The sequence below is a fragment of the Denticeps clupeoides genome, unplaced genomic scaffold (genome assembly GCF_900700375.1).
Source record: "Denticeps clupeoides unplaced genomic scaffold, fDenClu1.1, whole genome shotgun sequence".
NCBI classification, from domain to species: domain Eukaryota; kingdom Metazoa; phylum Chordata; class Actinopteri; order Clupeiformes; family Denticipitidae; genus Denticeps; species Denticeps clupeoides.
In genome coordinates, this window is record NW_021629794.1 from 76,695 (window position 1) to 95,076 (window position 18,382).

At 46.2% G+C, this 18,382-nt stretch overlaps 1 protein-coding gene across 1 annotated transcript; it reads left to right on the top strand.

The window, feature by feature from the left end:
* Positions 1–12,168: 12,168 nt before the first annotated feature.
* Positions 12,169–17,682, top strand: LOC114774332 (olfactomedin-like protein 2A; the record flags this gene model as incomplete). The annotated part of the gene is made up of 3 exons (XM_028966255.1): positions 12,169–12,332; positions 16,499–16,762; positions 17,579–17,682. Coding segments are annotated over exons 1-3 (449 nt in total), but the record flags the coding sequence as incomplete, so codon positions are not given.
* Positions 17,683–18,382: the final 700 nt, after the last annotated feature.

The window sequence follows — 18,382 nt, forward strand, 5'->3', positions numbered from 1 at the left end:
CCGCGGTGACCCGGATGGAGGCTTTATAGCGAGCCTCGCCGAGCGGTGCATTGTGGGAAATGTAGTTCATTTGTAGTCTGGCCTGGTCCGCTCTGGAGTTGAGAAGTTGTTTACCTCGCCGCCGCATGTCCATTTGCGACCAGTAATTTACAAAATCAATATGGATTTTTCTAAATTCATTATACCCCCCTCTATATGAACATATTTACTGAAATAAAATAAAATGTTTTAACACAGACCATCACTGCTGGGAAATAATCTTACAGAAGTGCAGGTGGATGCTCTACTGGCAGCTTCGATTATGGACTTTCTGACCGATCTACCTCTTCACCCTCTACACGTCTGGAAGAATGCAGAATTCCCATTGTGGCCTGTATCAGGGATGGACAGGAGGATGAATACAGGAGGGTGGTGCACAGACAGACTGGACCACCTTCAGCTAAACACTACCAAGACAAAGGAAGCATCTGTCACCACAAGGACTACAGGTACCTGGGGGGGACATACTGACAGTAATCCGGACTGGACACTGTATTCAAGATGGAGACGAGCCAGCTCAGGTCAATCTGCAGGAATGTCTGTAGAAAAATGCTGGCTTATGTTCCACCACTCTGTCCTGGTAGTCAGATTGGATAAAAAGCTTCTCAGCATCATGGACAAGTCCTTGATGGGCCATCACAGCAGCAAAAGCTACAGATTCATCGGCCCTAAACGCAGAGGCGAGCGGCACAGGAAATCCCTTCTACCTATGTGCTAATAAGACCGTACAACCCTTCCTCGCTCTGCATCTGATCTTTTTCAGCAGTCCTCGTTGCATGTTTTCCTCATTTACATTTACATTTACAGCATTATCAGACGCCCTTATCCAGAGCGACTTACAATCACTATTTACAGGGACAGTCTCCCTGGAGCAACTCAGGGTTAGGTGTCTTGCTCAGGGACACAATGGTAGTAAGTGGGATTCGAACCCGGGTCTTCTGGTTCATAGGCGAGTGTGTTACCCACTAGGCTACTACCACCCATACCTCCTCATCATCCACCCCCTAGGCTACTACCACCCACTACCTCCTCATCATCACCCCCAAGTCACTTTTCAGAACCTCTTGAACTGTTATTATGTTAGTTATATGTGAATATATATATATATGTGAATATTAGTTATATAGCCTATAGCCTTTCTATTGTTTCCTCTTGAGCAAAAGATTTTCGTTTGGGATTAAAAAAAAGTTCTTATTATTCTTTTTTTCCCAACTGTTAGTTGCACAATTGGCATGTGAAAGTTTGTATGTGTATCTGTGCTGTCATTAAATAAATTAAATTATGATATTTTTCTTGTTTCAAGTACTTCCCTCCCTCCTTTTTGTACATTTTTCCCATTTTTTAAAAAAAATTGCTGATTATTTTGGCTGTGTTAGCACTTGTGGCATACATTTCACCCACACGCTGGGTATGCATTTAGAACCCTCTCGCCCTCTTTATGTACACACACACACACAGTGGAGGCCTAGCGGATGAGATGAGTAATGTGAAGGTTGCCGGTTCGAATCCCGAGCCGCCGAGGCGTCACTGAGGCCCCCTTGATGAAGGTCCCGTCCCCAAACACTGTTGTCATGGTGCCCACTGCTCACCAAGGGTGATGGTTAAATACAGAGGACACGTTTCACCGCATTTTTTTGGAATCAGTTTTCAATGCAAAACAGATAAGTATTACTTTAGTTTGAGGAACTATGAGTAGATGTAGAGTAAAGTGTAAGTAGGTTTAGTGTTATGCTGTTAACGCACTAATAATGTTCGGCTGGACTTTTCTACGGATTATTTTGTGCTCCACGTATCACATTATCGCCATAAAATGTGTTTATAAAATATCTGAAATATAACTGTGCTTGTTAATTTGTGTAATAATTGCCCAGATGCCCCCACAAAGACCAAAACGTGTGCTCTGAAGCAAATTAAAAGTATAATATTAACAATGATTAACAACTGAACTAAAAACAAGGAAGTTTGCATGACCGCTTCATAACATGTTACAGGAATGAGCTGGAGAGATTAAACTACTTCCTGTTTCCTACACCAGACAACAGCGGTTCCGGGAAGTTCACTTTCCCCATTTCCCCCAGTTTAAAACCAGTCCGCTAGGTGGCAGTGTTTTCAAACCTTTTTACGTGCTTACTGTACACATTTTGTTCAGAAAACCCACTTTTTTTTAACGACAGATGACCATGATACTACTTCTTTATTGTTTATATATGTCAATTTGTATTATATCTGCTTTACAACCATGTCATGAAACACTCATATCGTCTCGGTCTCGCCAGCATATGAAAAGTTGAAAGAATTAGCTTCTATAATAATAAACAATTACTCATATAGATAGTTTTACACTGTTTTTGTATACTATTCTCCACAGTTTTACAGTGGTCAAACAGCTACACAGCGGCGGAGCCTCAGGGTGAATGAGATCCGTCCTGGGTATCTCATGGCTATGGATGTTGTAGGGCTGTCCTGGTTGACACAGCTCTGCAAAATTGCGTGGGCATCAGGGGCAGTTCCGGTGGAGTGGCCGATTGGGGTGGTGGTCCCTGTTTTTAAGAAGGGTAATGACCGAAAGAACGAGATCGCGGATACAAGAGGCCGAAATTAGTTTCCTCTGTAGGGTGGCCGAGCACAGCCTTAGAGATAGGGAGCAGAACTCGGACATTCGGGAGGGACTCAGAGTAGAACCGCTGCTCCTCCACATCGAGAGGAGCCAGTTGAGGTGGTGAGGGCATCTGGTCAGGATGCCTCCTGGACGCCTCCCTGGGGAGGTGTATTGGGCATGTCCTGCCAGCAGGAGGCCCTTGGGTCGATCCAGGGACCTCCAATCTGGTCTGGGAATGGCTTGGGGTCGTGCCGGAGGCGTTAGTGGAGGTGGCGGGAGAGGGCTGCTAATTTGGATGCTGACCCCACGACCCGGACCCGGAGGAAGACGATGACAACGACGACTTTAACATAACAAAGGAGCTGAGCAAAGTGCTGAACATTAAAATAAAAAAATAAATAAATGACTTTACTAGGAAAAGGACAGATATGGACAAAAAGTTAATTAAAAATAAAGAATAAAAGAAAATAGAAACATGCAGCAATTTAAAGTGTAATGAGGCTTGGGGTTATGTGATCTCGCCAGTGAGAAAACGTGCGGTTGCATTTTGTACTAATTGTAGGCGAGCTAGAGATGTCTGGCTGATCCCAAAAAGCAATGAATTACAGAAGTCAAGGTGGGATGTAATGATAGCATGAATCACTGTTTCGTTTGGAACGGACTGGCTTGAGCTTGGTCAGGCGCCTCAGCTGAAAAAAGCACGATTTTACAATATTGTTAACCTGTGCATCCATTTTCGGTCCATTTTAACACCTAGGTTTGTAATCAATTAATTTTCACAAGGAGCTAGGGAAGCAAGGTCAATATGAGGGGCCTCCGAGCCTCCAGTACTGCTCGCCTGGTCCCTCCATCTCTGAAGGTAAAGGAAAACATTCATCTAGACTCTTCTCCGTCTTGGCCCCTCGGTGGTGGAATGAACTTCCAGCTCAGTCACTGAGCACCTTCAAACGACAGCTCAAGACCTTCCTCTTTAGAGAATATTTAGATTAAATTGTAATTTTCTTGTTGTCGAACTTTGTGTACAGAATCTACAACAGAGTGAATTAAACAGATGTATTCATAGTTGGGGTCCTAGTGAACCGGAATTAATCTCTTCATCGATGGTAACTTGAAAGCACGTTGTAAGTCGCTCTGGATAAGGGCGTCTGCCAAATGCCATAAATGTACCACTACCAAAAAGCATACATTCTGTCTTACTCTCACTTTCTGTACAGGAAACTTATCCACCTCTTGACATCAGTTAGACAGTCGAGGAGAGGTTGAATAAAGTACCCCCTGTTACACTTAAGGGGAAAGTACACTTGACAGTCATCTGCATAGAAATCAAAAGAAACATTGTGTTTTTCAAAATATAGCTCCAAGAGGAAATAAGTACAATGAGAATAAAAGAGGACCCAGAAGGAGCCCTGTGGTACACCCCACGGAAGCGCCATTAAAGATAAGGAGTCCTTAATAGAGACGCAGATTTGACACAATTTTGACATTGACAAAATTGCTTAAAACAGTTGAGGAGGTACAGCATCATTCAGAGACCAACAATCTCCTGTAGAGGACAAAGTCACAAGCTCAAACCCTTAAAGACCGCAGGGCAGGGAACAGAGATTGAGGTGATGTGAGCAAACGGAGAGTATAGAGAAGACCTTCATGGCTGAAGGTAAGGGCTCAATACAGTGAGGCTGGGGTTTTGTATGTAGATGCATGAGGAATATAATGTATGGTGTATGTGTGCGGTTTGTATGTAGTCTGTTCAGTGGCACCTTGGTGGCTTGGGGTTCAAAATTGCACCTCCCTACCCGCTAGGCCAACACTGAGACATATCAATCAAGAAATGACTGAATTGATTCCTGTGCATAAATCAAACTGCATTGTGAGATTTTTGGATGAAGGGTCCACTCTTGAAGACCTTTTATGTGTTGGCCATCTTTTACAGTGTGGTCTGCTGGGGAGGTAGTATCTCTGCTGGGGACAGAAAGAGACTGAACAGGCTGATCCGGGGGGAAAACATCTCCCACCCATGCAGGAGACCCTGACAGTACTGAGCAGCATGTAGATCTGAGGGAGGAAAAGAAAAGATGAGTTGTGTGTCCTCAGCATAGCTGTGGTAGGGATAATCCATGTGAGGAAATTACCTCACCAAGTGATCTTGTGTAGAGAGAGAAATGGAGAGGACCTAGTACTGAGCATTGAGGGACACCAGTGGAGAGTCAACGTGAGGCTCTGTAGCTGGGCTCCTGGCTTTTCTCTCTCTTCCTCTTTCGCCTTTCTGTTATTTTGGGTTTATCTGTAACTTTGCTACCTTTTTTACATACTGTGATGAGCCGTCGCTGCGAGGACAGGAAAGGAGAAGTCTTGTCCATCATAAAGTTTCAGCAAATCGCTTTTTATTGAACACAAGCCAGTAGGCAGAGACTCATCAAGGCTTACCGATAACAGGGAGGCGGCCCTTCTTCTCCTCTGAACCTGTCCCTCTACTCCCTGGTGGGCCACTTCTCCCCTTGCACACGCTACATGAAATCCCCAGAACTCACATATCCCAAACCCCAACAGAACACATAACATGGCTAACTATTTACAGCACCCGTGCGCGCCTGTCCTGTCGGAACGTATATCACCCGCAAGGCACGCTGGTCCCAACTCATGGCCGCCCTCCGCCGCCACATTACCCCTCCCGATCGATACGATGTCCACACAATAGTCCAACAGGCGGCGGGGAGGTCTGTGTGACCACCGTGGCCGAGTCGCACTTAGGTCCCGCTGAGTGGCCTCACCCTGGTTCTCCACGCACAGGGTGACGTTGGGAGATGGACTGTTCTCAGTCCGTTCTCCATGAGGGTGGTAGGGAGCCAGCCGGTCGCGATGTGGGACCACAGCTTTCCGGTGTCCAGGCTGACTCACCCGGTACACAACCTCTGAGATCTTCTGCAACCCCCACCAGTGACGGGCCAATTTTGGCATCTGCCCCTTTTTCCAGGAGTGGCAGTAAACCCAGACCTAGTCGCCATATGCAAAGTCCATGGTGCTGTCACGCCATCTCGTGCACCACACTCATCCGCTGTCGCAGCTGTGACAGGTACTCAGATCCAGCAGTCCGGAAATGACAAAGAGCTTGCACCACTGACAGCAGCTCGCGGCGCGTGACGGAATAGTTCCGTTCCGATCTACTGAGTCCTGCTGGACTACGCGACTACTTGCCTTTATTTTTTTACTAGAACATCTGGTACAAGCCATAAATGTAAATTCACAAAACATTGAAATATATCTTAAGATCAGGAAAAGAATATGAGATACAAGCTCCAATACTAAAATGTTTCATTCTTTTAAAAATATTATTTTTAAAACATCATCATTTTTCATTCTTGTTGCATTTTATATGTTAATTTTAAACTGCCCCTCGTGCAACCTCGACCTCCTCAAGCCACAAACAGCTGATTTCCAAAATGTCATCTCTGCTTCCAACTTCACACTTCTCAGCACGCCAGCAACGCACAGAGCTGGAAAAGCAACTAGATTTCGTACTTACACGCAAATGCTCCACAGCCAACATTGTTGTTGTCCGTTGTTGTCCCTGGCTGGTGGGACAACCTGCCCTCCTCCATACGACTAGCCGAGACTACCACCACTTTTAAGAAGCAGGTGAAAACCCTCCTGTTCAAAAAGTATTTCAGACAAATCTAACACTTACACACGAGCATGCTCTTTGCAGACAAGTTAGGCCTTATCAGGGCTCTTAGTTTTGTAAACTCAAATTCTATAGATATCGAACGAGAATTGCTGGTGTCTTCCTCTTGTAAGTCGCTTTGGATAAAAGCGTCTGCTAAATAAAGTAAAGTAAAGTAAAGCCAACACATCTGTCATTTCTCTACATCTAACCGATCACTCTTTTATTCACTTTCCCCCCTGGCACGCACCACACCCACCTCCACACAATTTCGCCGCAATCTCCGCCACCCTCTCCCCTACTCAACTGTCTTCTGTTGTTTCCTCTGAGCTTTCCTCCCTAGACATCACTCTCTATTCAGGACACTAACTGTGCCACAGACCTCCTCTGCTCCACAATAACCTCTTGGCTTCAGAGACTCTGCCCTCTCACCTCAAAGCCGACATGTGCAAAGTAAGCAACTGCAAAGGCTCTCGCCAAACTATTTCTCTACTTTTAACCGCCCTCCTGAATCCTCCACGCCCTCCCCCCTCATCTGTCCTTATCCTACTTGATCTATCTGCTGCCTTCGACACAGTGAATCACGAAATCTCTTCTCACCACACTCAGATTTAGGAGTTACAGGAACTGTACTAAATTGGTTCACCGCTTATCTTCACGACATACCTCTTTCAAGGGTATCATGGGGAGGTGAGACATCTGTCCTCTCTCGGGTAACACAGGGGTTCCACAAGGCTCTGTCCTTGGCCCCCTTCTATTCTCAATATACACTCGCTCGCTTGGTCACATCATCCAATCACATGGCTTCTTTATCACTCTTACGCTGATGACACCCCAGCCCTATTGTCTTTCCCACCAGAAGATACCACTATTGCGACAAAATCTCGGCCTGTCTCTCAAACATATCGGCATGGATTTCTGAGCGACACCTCCAACTCAACCTATCCAAAACTGAGATTCTGATTTTTCTGGTGAACAACTCCCCTCAGCAAAAACTCAATTCAAATCTGCTCTCTACTGCTAACACCCACGGCGTCTGCCAAAACGCAATGGTCATCTCCAAACTCGGACTATTGTAACTCTCTCCTGGCTGGAGCCTCTGCAGTCACCATTAAACCACTCCAGATGGTCCAAAATGTGGCAGCCCGCCTCATCTCTAAATCAGCCAAACACACATATGTCCCGCCTCTCCTCACCTCTCCACCACTGGCTCCCGGTAGCTGCTTGCATCGAGTTTAAATCCTTGATGCTGCCTACAGGGCAAATGTAAGTGCACCCTCTTACACCAACACTGCTTTGCTGTTCCTCTATCATGGCTGCCGCCTTGTCCCTTGCAAGACTGCTCTGCTTTGCTGTTACTCTATCTCCATCAGAGGTTCTCTGCTTCTGCTTCAGTCGCTGTTGCTTGATTTCCATCTTGTAATTTTCTTCGATCTTGTTTACGCTTTTTGATCCATGGAAGGAACTTGAAGCAGGTTCGCTTCTTCGTTTCTTCATGGATATGATGCCTCTAGGACTGCGCTGCTTGCTTCCTTCACTGTTTCTGTCTCATGTCTGATATTATACTTTGTGTTCTTTGGTCTGGTTTAATGCACTTCCAGACTTTTTTGATCCATGGAAGGAACTTGAAGCAGGTTTGCTTCTTCTTTTCTGTCTCGTGGCAGACAGTTGTGCTTCTTTGGGCTGCTCTGTCTAGCATTCTTATCCGTTTCCTGTCTCATGACTGACATTATGCTTCTCACGACATTTGCGCATACCGCACAGACGTCCTTCTCAGTCTACTTTGGCCAAACTGCTTTTTGCGAATGAAACTGTAATTCAGCAGGTCCTGTGCAGTAGGTCTCTATGCTGGGTCCACAGTCAATGCAGCTCTGATAAACGTCTAAAAATCCTCAGACCAGATTTCACTTGTGTTTGTTATCCAACTTTGATAGACATCATCTGATGTATATGTCTCAGAGGACAGGTTGTCTGCTAGATCAAGTAAAGTCACGCCCAGGGACCCAAATGTCACATCTTTATCATAGCTGCCACATTCCGGAGCCACTTAAACCTCAGGAGCCATGGTCACATGGTTCCCACAACATTATCTGGTTCTTTGTTCAGCTTATGGGCCACACACTAAAATCACAAATCTTAATGTCCCCAGCACTGTTGAGCAAGATGTTTTCTAATTTGATTGTCCCTATGTACGAAACCCATACCATGAATGTAATGTAGACCCTAAAGACATTCTTCGGTTATATATGCGATCTCCTGTTCGGTCAAGCATCCTGTCTTCAAACACAGATCAAACAAATCGCCACCATCACAAAGCTCCATGACTATGTATAGGTCTTTCCAAAAGAAGACCTCTATAAGGTTTGTAATTGTATGGTGTTTGACATTCTGCATGCATTCTACTTCATCATTGGAATAGGAATTATTCTAGTTTATAACCTTAACTGCAGCCAGCTAACCGTTGTGTCGATTTATGACCTTATAAACGACCCCACAAGTCCCAGTTCCAATATTCCCCAATGGTCTGTAATGCAAAAGGGGTCTTCTATTTTAACGCCTCTAGATTTATAGTATATATTTCCGTCACCGGTTTTTTCGAAACAGAACATTTCTTGAGTGTAAATTATACTATTATACACAATTATATTCTTTTGAACTATTCTATTTAAATACACTACATTTTTATTTTGGAGATTCTTTTTTTAATACTCTTTATAAAAATTTTTTTAACCATGATAAGACATTTGACTGGTATGTGCTTAGAATGAAGAAACACTTGTGAGAGTTTCAATCATTCGGCTCCTCACATTTAGAACTTAAAAATGTATTAATGAAGAAAATGATCTATGTTAAATGATCTATGATCTATGTATAAATCTTACAAATGAGTTTATATGACCCCAATCCATTTCAATTCAGAGCGAGAGTATTAGAGAGTATTTTACTCTCAAGTGGGTTAGGTTCCAGAGGAAGGCACCCAGGCCCCAGCGCTTTTCAATGTTTGTGTGTGTGTGTGTGTGTGTGTGTGTGTGGTGTGTGTGTGTAGGTAACACAGTGGTGACAGCTGCTGTAGTGGAGACTCAGAGCGTCTCTAAAATGAACAATTCACTCAAGCTGGGACTTCAAGTTTGACTCTTTAACCCTGGCGCTGTACAGTACATTTACATTCATGGCCGTTAGTAGATTATACGATTGTGATAAGAGTCTGGTCAATCACAGTAATCAGCTTTGCCATATTTACCTGATTGGTGTGTTCTTATGTCGTATTTTTTACTTGAAGTGATTGTTCACTTGTGATACACAGCAGCACAGCACACGGGGCACATAATGAAATTTGTCCTCTGCATTTAACCATCACTCTGAGTGAGCAGTGGGCACCATTACAGGCGCCCGGGGGAGCAGTGTGCTGGGGATGGTGCTTTGATCAGTGGCCACCTTGGCGGATCGGGATTCGAACCCGGCAACCTTCTGATTCCTTAACCACTAGGCCACCACAGCCCCTCTAAAATTCACGTGACCCCCGACGTGACCCCTCACTGCCCCCCGCGGGGGGTGTTTTGGATCAACATGGAACAGAATTCCTTAGGCAGGTAGTATGGACGTATGCTAACGGCTAACAGCTCAAGTATTGCTCTTTCACAGTGATGTGCCCAGGGTTATACCAACACTCCTATCCTCTTATCGCTGTCCCCCGTCCTGTCCTCCCCGCCGCAGCTTGTGTCCAGCGTTAGCGACGTTAGCCAGGTCTCCATTAGAATCATGTTGCTACACAACAGGTGTTGTAGCGAATTCTGTGAGCTGTCGAATCCCGTGACTTGCTGGCGCTGTGCCGCGGAAGACGGTTAAAAATGTGAGAAGACAAGCGGCTGGAAAAAACATTTACCGGCTTTATTTCTTCTCCAGACCTCAGTCCAAGAAACTGCACAAAGAAAAAAGCCACAACACAGAGGTAGAGGTAAAGTCCGCTCAGGCCTTTTACATCTCCTTCTCTTCATGGTGAATCGCTTGAGCGAGGTGCAGAGGACAAATGTCACTGTGTACATCGTGTGCTGTGCTGCTGTGTATCACATGTGACAATCACTTCACTTTAGAGTTAAGCATAATGATGGTACAAAAAGATTCCTCAGCTGAGTGTTTTTTTTTAGTTATGGCTGGACATCTCAGTGCTTTATAGCACAGGAAATAAATGTAAAAAATAACGTATCACATAAATAATGAAAATAAAAAGTACACGCAGTCCTGCTATTGCCTTATTGTTCTAAATGTATGACATGCCAAGAATCTGCACGTGACAGCTTGTTATAACGGTCTCTCTCCACGTCTCTCTGTCTCTGCCTCTCCGGACCAATACACGCTAATATGGTTAAGGAAGCGGCCCCGTAATCAGAAGGTTGCTGGTTCAAATCCCGATCCGCCGAGGTGCTACTGAGGTGCCACTGAGCAAAGCACCGTCCCCACACACTGCTCCCCGGGCGCCTGTCATGGTGCCCACTGCTCACCAAGGGTGATGGGTTAAATGCAGAGGACAAATTTCACTGTGTGCACCGTGTGATGTGTATCACATGTGACAATCACTTCACTTTCTTTTAATATCACTTCACGACATGTTTTAATGATCCGAAGATCGGCGGTGCCCATGACAGTCTAGTTGCTCTTCACTACAGTTCAAACTGAAGAGGGACACTTTATACAGTATTCCGTCCAGCCAAACGAACACACAACTCACTCTCTCTAGCATTATTCTGAACACCACGCCATCTTCTGGATGCCCCTGGTTCTCAGATTGTGATGGAAAAAAAAAGTCAGAAATGTTTAGGGGAGGAGCCTAAACGATGACGTGACTGTGTCGGGCTCTGAGGCAATATTTACATGTACGGCATTTACCAGAGCGACTTACAGTCAGTAGTAACAGAGAAAAAATCCTGGAAAACCCTCTGGAGTACTGGGAGAGGCAAAAAGGACTGGAAGGAATCGCTTAAAGCCAAAACTGCTGAGAAATTAGTATTTCTGAATAAAAATTAATAAAAATCCCCCTGTTCTGTAAATCGTTGTCCAAGCTACACAAGCATACACGACTTGCCATATCATATAATACTACCATTTTGTTAAAATATTCACACAGAATACGCTCAAACTGTATTTTAATATTTACGTAGAACAATTACTTGGTCCTACATGGTGTGTAATTGTACACCTGGCCAGTAGGTGGTGTCGTGTGCACACGAACTCTCTCTCCAACGCATGAGGCTGCGTCGCTCACCGTCCCTACTGGCAGCCAATCAAATCACACCTTTAAGTGGTTACGTCATCAGAGCCGACTGGAGACGTGCGACGCTGCCCGGTTTGAACACCAGATGGCGCGCTGTACGGGCGTCTATGGAAGCCAGCGGAGCCGCCATGTTGGGATGGGCTAGCGCGCTGTACGGGCGTCTATGGAAGCCAGCGGAGCCGCCATGTTGGGAGGGGCTGGCGCGCGTTAAAACGAACGAAGGTGGAGTAAACAATTAAAGAAGCGTACAACTTCAACTGCGTTACATGGAGAAAAGCAGCAGCGACTGGATGTTGATTTCATTAATACAAGGCTAAATATTGAGTACATACATTTGTTATAAAAGTAATGCAATACAAAGATTTATAATGCAATCTATCATTGATGAAACAATAATACTGTAACATGCTGACTTGTTTATATGCTTTTTTTTTTTTTTTTTTTTTAGAAATTAAAGCTTGGCCAGAAAGTATTTATCTTTATTGGGACATTTTCATGACTAAAGCGCGAATTAATATTAACACCATGAAGAAGAATCGCAGCGAATATTCAGATTATTATAAGAAAAGGCGAGCGAGAATGCAGATGGGAGAAGGAGGCTCGTTCCTTCGCTCCTCCTCCCGTGAGGTGGAGGTGGAGGGCCGGCAGCGGAGGACCAAATTCCCCAGCAGCTCCGACCGAGAACCATGCGGAGCTTCGTGGTCACCTGCGCGGTGCTGCTGCCGCTGCCGCTGCTGCTGCTCCGGGCCGCGGACGGGCTGAGCAAGGTGGGTGTAGAAGCGGCGTTTCCACGGGTTCTCCTGTCGGGGGGTTTCTAGTTTCATTTAGAGAATTATTTTAAGAATAAAAGCAAAACGGCTTTAATTCGCGTCTGTCCACCTCAGCCTGGAACAGGGACAGATGGAGGAGATTTCCTCAGGACAGTCCCGGTGGTTCTGAAACGAGAGGAGACACTTTGGACTTTGCTTACACAGCTGCAGGACCGAAGAGCCCCCAGAGGGGCCGATCCGGGCCCTTCGCGCTGCAGCGGGGGTCCGCAGGGCCCTGCTTTGAATAGGAGCCGGGTTAAGAGGGTTATCCAAGCATGGGCTGCGCTCTGCTGCCAGAACATTGGTACAAGGCGTGCTCCGGCCCTGAGCCCCGGAACTGGCCCTGGAAGTACGTAGTGGATGAATTAAACATAACGAAGCGGGGTTTATTTTCAGACCAGACTGGAATCCCAGGGCCGATTGTGGGAAGGAGAGGGCGAAAGAGCGGCCATACCATCAAAGATGCAGTGAGGACGAGGACGAGAGCGAACGTGACCCAGTCAGAAATCGTTTTCATAATTTCTATATCATCGTACTGTTATGCAACGTCACGTGACCAACTGGTGCCTGAATGACATTATGATTCTGAATATTAGTGGAGATATATGTCAGTGTGTCCCTGTTTCTCTGTTGTTGCTTAATAGCAGAATAAGAACGACTTAATTAAAGTGATGACATTAACATGCACCCTCACACACGATAAAGGACCATGAAATACTACATTTTATGAAGTTTAAACACGCCAGACAAATACACGCTCTATGCCTTTTTGGACATTTTTGGAAGCATATTGGGCAGGACGTTTGCTTTATTTACCCAGTGAAAAGAGAGAAACGTCAAGTCCTCCAGCATCTGTCAGCAGACAGCCCCAGCGAACTTCCATCTTCGAAAATTCGATACCCAGACCATTTGCATACCTCGAGTATGATACCGAAAAAAAAACACAGGCCCGCCATTATATTTTTTGGACGCCGGGCTACAAAAGGCCCGGCGGCGAACAAAAGGCCTGGCAGCGTCTCCGAGCGGGAAGTGCCCATCGGCGAGAGGCGCATGATATCTGCACGCCACTTTCGGATCCCTTGAAGTAACCTTAGAAACATGCGATCTTATCCGCCGCGCGAGTATTCCTGCTGGCCGGCGTGCCAGCAGGTCCTGTTATTGCCACCAATTCAAGCTGCTGGCAACCTTTTCAAATGAACGCAGCAAGCGGAAGATACTGGGACAGGATGGGGCCTAGACCCGGATTCTCGGTTGGGTTCGGTTTAGTTTAGAGGAGTTGCCAGGGTCCGCACCGACAAATTAACGTCCAAAAAAACATGAAAAGCTGCTTCAGAGAGTCTCAGAATGTCATGTGTTGATTGTGAAGAGCAGAGGGCTTCTGTGACAGGACACACACTAAGTTCAAAGTGGGCCGTGGTGAGATAAACAGCCACAGAAGGAATGTGCTTGTGTGTCCCCAAAATCAACAAGTACCCGTCAGGCGTGTCACCAGCCAATTGACACCCGGGGACTAATGGCATTTTCTGTGTGTGAATGAGGGCTGTCAAGGATTTGACTGAAGACCTCAGCCCGTTTCTTCAGTGTTTGCCACCAAGCAGGCACAAGAAAAGCTCTCAAAGAGTCAAAGTAAAACCAAAACCTTTTTCAAAGCCGCCCCATAACCAGTAGACTGTAGTGGGTAATTATGAGAGGAACAGTGGGAGTACCTCAAGGTTCAGTTCTAGGACCATTACTATTTACTAATCGGCCATATTTTGTAACGCTAATTTATTAACAAGTTAGGAGCAAGTTTTTTATCGATGAAATGAAATTTGCTGAACAGCCTTCACGACTGTTTTAAGCCTTTTGATCTCTCTGTACAGCACTGCTAGATCATCTCGCCGTACCTCCTGTCAACTCTTAATATCGGAGCCAGCTACATTTATCATTTTAGTCGGCTCCAGGAAATGAGCACAATTATGTGTGCTTTAGCACTTTGGCCCACTGCCCGATTCACATTGGCGTTGTCATGCGAGCAGGTTGTGGGTTATCGTTTGGGCATCTGTGGAGACACGTCAACGCAGTGCAGCAGCTGCCGAAACACAGGTTTTACAAACGTCGCTTCTACCGATGGCACCTGGTGCCGTTCAGAAACAAAAGATTCCATTTGGGGGAGACGCGCCTTCTTTGAAATGCACGGGGTCGGCGACTCTCACGCGTCCGGTGTGACGTCGATCTCATGCTCTCATACCCTGGCAAGAAGTTCATATGCTGCTGATGACTGGACTAGACCAGAGGATATTACTTCAGGTCACTTTTGTGTGTGGAACGATGAGAGAAGTTCAGTCCAGTGCTTCGAGATTTCGTTTGCCCCTCAACCTTGTGGGTAAAGAAACGGTTTGACCTGACTTGAGATCAGTGCAACTAATGCAGCTATTTTTATGTAAACACCAGCAGTGCATTGAAATCTACTCCAGATTCTATTCCATCGGCCCATCGTAAAGTTTTATTTACATTTACATTTTTTGCATTTACCAGACGCCCTTATCCAGAGTAGTGACAAGGACAGTCCCCCTGGAGACACTCAGGGTTAAGTGTCTTGCTCAGGGACACCATTGTAGTAAGTGGGGTTTGAATCTGGGACTTTTGGTGTTACCCACTAGGCTACTACCACCCCTACCATTTATATAAAATGAATAATTTTAGAAAATTGTCACTGTGCTATTTATTTTGCTTGGAGTGACAATATCTATGAATATTAAACATTTCAAAATGTCGCAACATCACATGACCAGCTGCTGCTGAATGACGTTGCCCAGCAACATCTGGATCAGAGATGTACAGCCATATAGTAAATAATAACTGATAAACTGGTGTCATCGTGCAGTGATGCGACTTTGTAAGGTCTGGCAACCACTTCTGGACTTTGTTATAAAATCTCAGACTAAAAATAATTTTTCAGCATTTATCAGACGCCCTTATCCAGAGGGACTTACAATCAATAGTTACAGGGGCAGTCCCCCCCGGAGACACTCAGGGTTAAGTGTCCTGCTCAGGGACACAATGGTAGTAAGTGGGATTCGAACCTGGGTCTTCTGGTTCATAGGCGAGTGTGGCTTCTACCACTTCCCATCGTCTGCTTTTATGTTATATTTTTATATTAAATTATACGAACAGTATCATATAATCTTTATGGTTTCTTTGTGGACTGGAGGTCAGAGTGAAACAGTCTGTTTAGTCTCTGGTTATTTTACGGGCCGTGGCTCCTGCTTTGAGGGAAAGTACAATTTTCAACACTGTACACATGACCCCTATGACGTAGGACAGAACAAGGACGGGACATGACATGGACACGTTTATGCTCATCATCATAACCGATGCGAACAACAAGCGTGAAACACAAAACGGGACCACAGCGGCAGGAAATGGCAGAGAAATGAAGGCGTGTTTGTGGACGCGCGGTTATGTATTCCCACGAAGGCCCGGTCCCCCGAAAACTCCGCAGGACGCCTTTTCATGAAGAATCTCCGCAATGCCGCATTCTCTCAGCGGCCATAACCGCTTCCACATGTCCGTAAATCTCGGCCCCGGGCCCTCCAAAGCGCTGGATCATCTCAGCGTCTCCGCCTTCTCCACCTGATGCTCCAGGGACAGGCCCGGGCTGCACACGGGACAAGTAACTCGACTAAACCAGCAGTCCTGCCGGTCCGAAAATCCAGGACCTTCTGCTGGAGACTATTTGGAGGCGGCAGGTGCGAATCCGCTCAAGATTTATGGCCTCGGACGCGTTTTAAGAGCCACTTCAGGAGCCACTTTAAGAGCCACAGAAGCCGTAATCCATCCCACGTGGATGCGTGTTCACCAGAAGACCGGGGAGGACGGACATCATACGGATCTCTCGTTCATGAAGGGAACGGGGGTCCGGTCCAACTTCCCAGGATGAGCGGGGTCAGAGGTTCGGCTCGGTCTGTCCCACTATTATTCCACTTCTCATATTTATCTCCTGGAACTCGGTTATAGTCACTTTTAATGTTTATTTTTTTTAATTCATTCGGACCTTTTGTCAGCGAACTGGTTGGATGTTTAATTCAATTCTTTATTTATTTATTCATCATTAATATTTCATCGTCCCCTCAACCCAGCAGGTGTTTGGTGACACCGAGCCGGTGAGGATGACTTCGGAAGGCTCCGACTGCCGATGTAAGTGCGTGATGCGGCCACTGAGCGTGGAGGCGTGCGCTCGCCTGCGGGAGGGGAGCCTGAGGGTGGAGGACTTCTACACGGTGGAGACGGTCAGCTCCGGCTCGGACTGCAGGTGCTCATGCACGGCCCCGCCCTCCTCCCTCAACCCCTGTGAGAATGAGTGGAAGATGGAGAAGCTGAAGAAACAGGCACCCGAGCTGCTGAAGGTACGTTTACCGAAGGTGCCACTGAGGTCCCCTTGATGAAGGTCCCGTCCCCACACGCTGCTCCCCGGGCGCCTGTCATGGTGCCCGCTGCTCACCAAGGCTGACGGTTAAATACAGAGGACACGTTACACCGTGTCACCGTGTGCTGCGCTGCAGTGTCTCACAATGACAATCACTTCACTAGAACTACTAATACCACCTGACCCAATATACCTGTAGAATTTATAATTCCACTTGACCCCATGTAGTTGTGACCAAAACTTTTGAGAACGACACAAATGCTGGTTTTCACAAAGTTTGCTACACCATTGTTTTTAGATATTTTTGTTTGTGTGGTGTATTGAAGTATAATTATAAGTTAATAATTCTATAGTTTCAAAAGCAGACAATTGACTATTACATCAAGTTTCTACAGAGAGTCAATATATGCAGCGTTGGCCCTTTTATTTCAAGACCTCTGACATGCTGTCAATCAACTTCTGGGCCGAATCCTGATTGACGGAAACGGGTTTTGTTTGATTAAAGTCCAGGTAGTTTCATATCCACGGGCCCAAAAAAGGGGCAGTGGTGGCCTAGCGGTTAAGGAAGCACCCCGTAATCAGAAGGTTGCCGGTTCGAATCCCGATCCGCCAAGGTGCCACTCAGGTGCCACTGAGCAAAGCACCGTCCCCACACACTGCTCCCCGGGCGCCTGTCATGGCTGCCCGCTGCTCACTCAGGGTGATGGTTAAATGCAGAGGACAAATTTCACTGTGTGCACCGTGTGCTGTGCTGCTGTGCATCACACGTGACAATTTCAGTGTTTTGTTCCCCGAGCCACTTAGTTCTCACATAACGGCACGGAGCTCCATCATGCTGGAAAAGGCGGCGTTCTTGGACGGTCCGTCCTTGATGTTTTTTGGAGAGGAGGGGCTTCTTTGGTGCCCTGAGTGCAGTCACAGATGCCCTCACACGCCTGCTGCCCTTCCTGAGCGAGCTCTGCACTGGTGGCACCCCGATCCCGCAGCTGGATCCTCTTCAGGAGATGGTCCTGGCGCTTCTTCACAACTTGTTCTTCTCTCCTTGAGGTTTTTGACGATCTGATGAATGGTTGATTTCGGTGTAATTTTACTAGCAGCAACATCCTCGCCTGTGAAGAACTTTTCATGTAACGCAGTGATGACCTCACGTGTTTCCTTGCAGGTAACCACGGTTAACGGAGGAAGAACGATGATTTCTAGCTTCATCCTCCTTTTAAAGCATCCAGTCTGCTGTTCCAACTCAACCAGCAGGACAGAATGATCTCCAGCCTGGTGCTCCTCAACACTCTCACATGTGTTAACGAGAGGAGCACTGAAATGATCTCAGCAGGTCCTTCTGTGGCAGGGCTGATATTCAGTGGGGCATTTTTTGGGGGATTAAAGAGGGACTTATTGGGCTGGGCTTATGGAGGGGGAGAGGTTTTTGCAACCTGCCCTAATAAAACGGAAGCAGCAAACTTTGTGAAAGCCACAAATTTGTGTCATTCTCCAAACTTTTGACCATGGCTGTATAACTACGGCAATAGAACCGTATAGAACTACAGAACCATGAGTGAATGATGAATGAATGCGTTCATGAGTAACAGGACCAAGCGGTGAT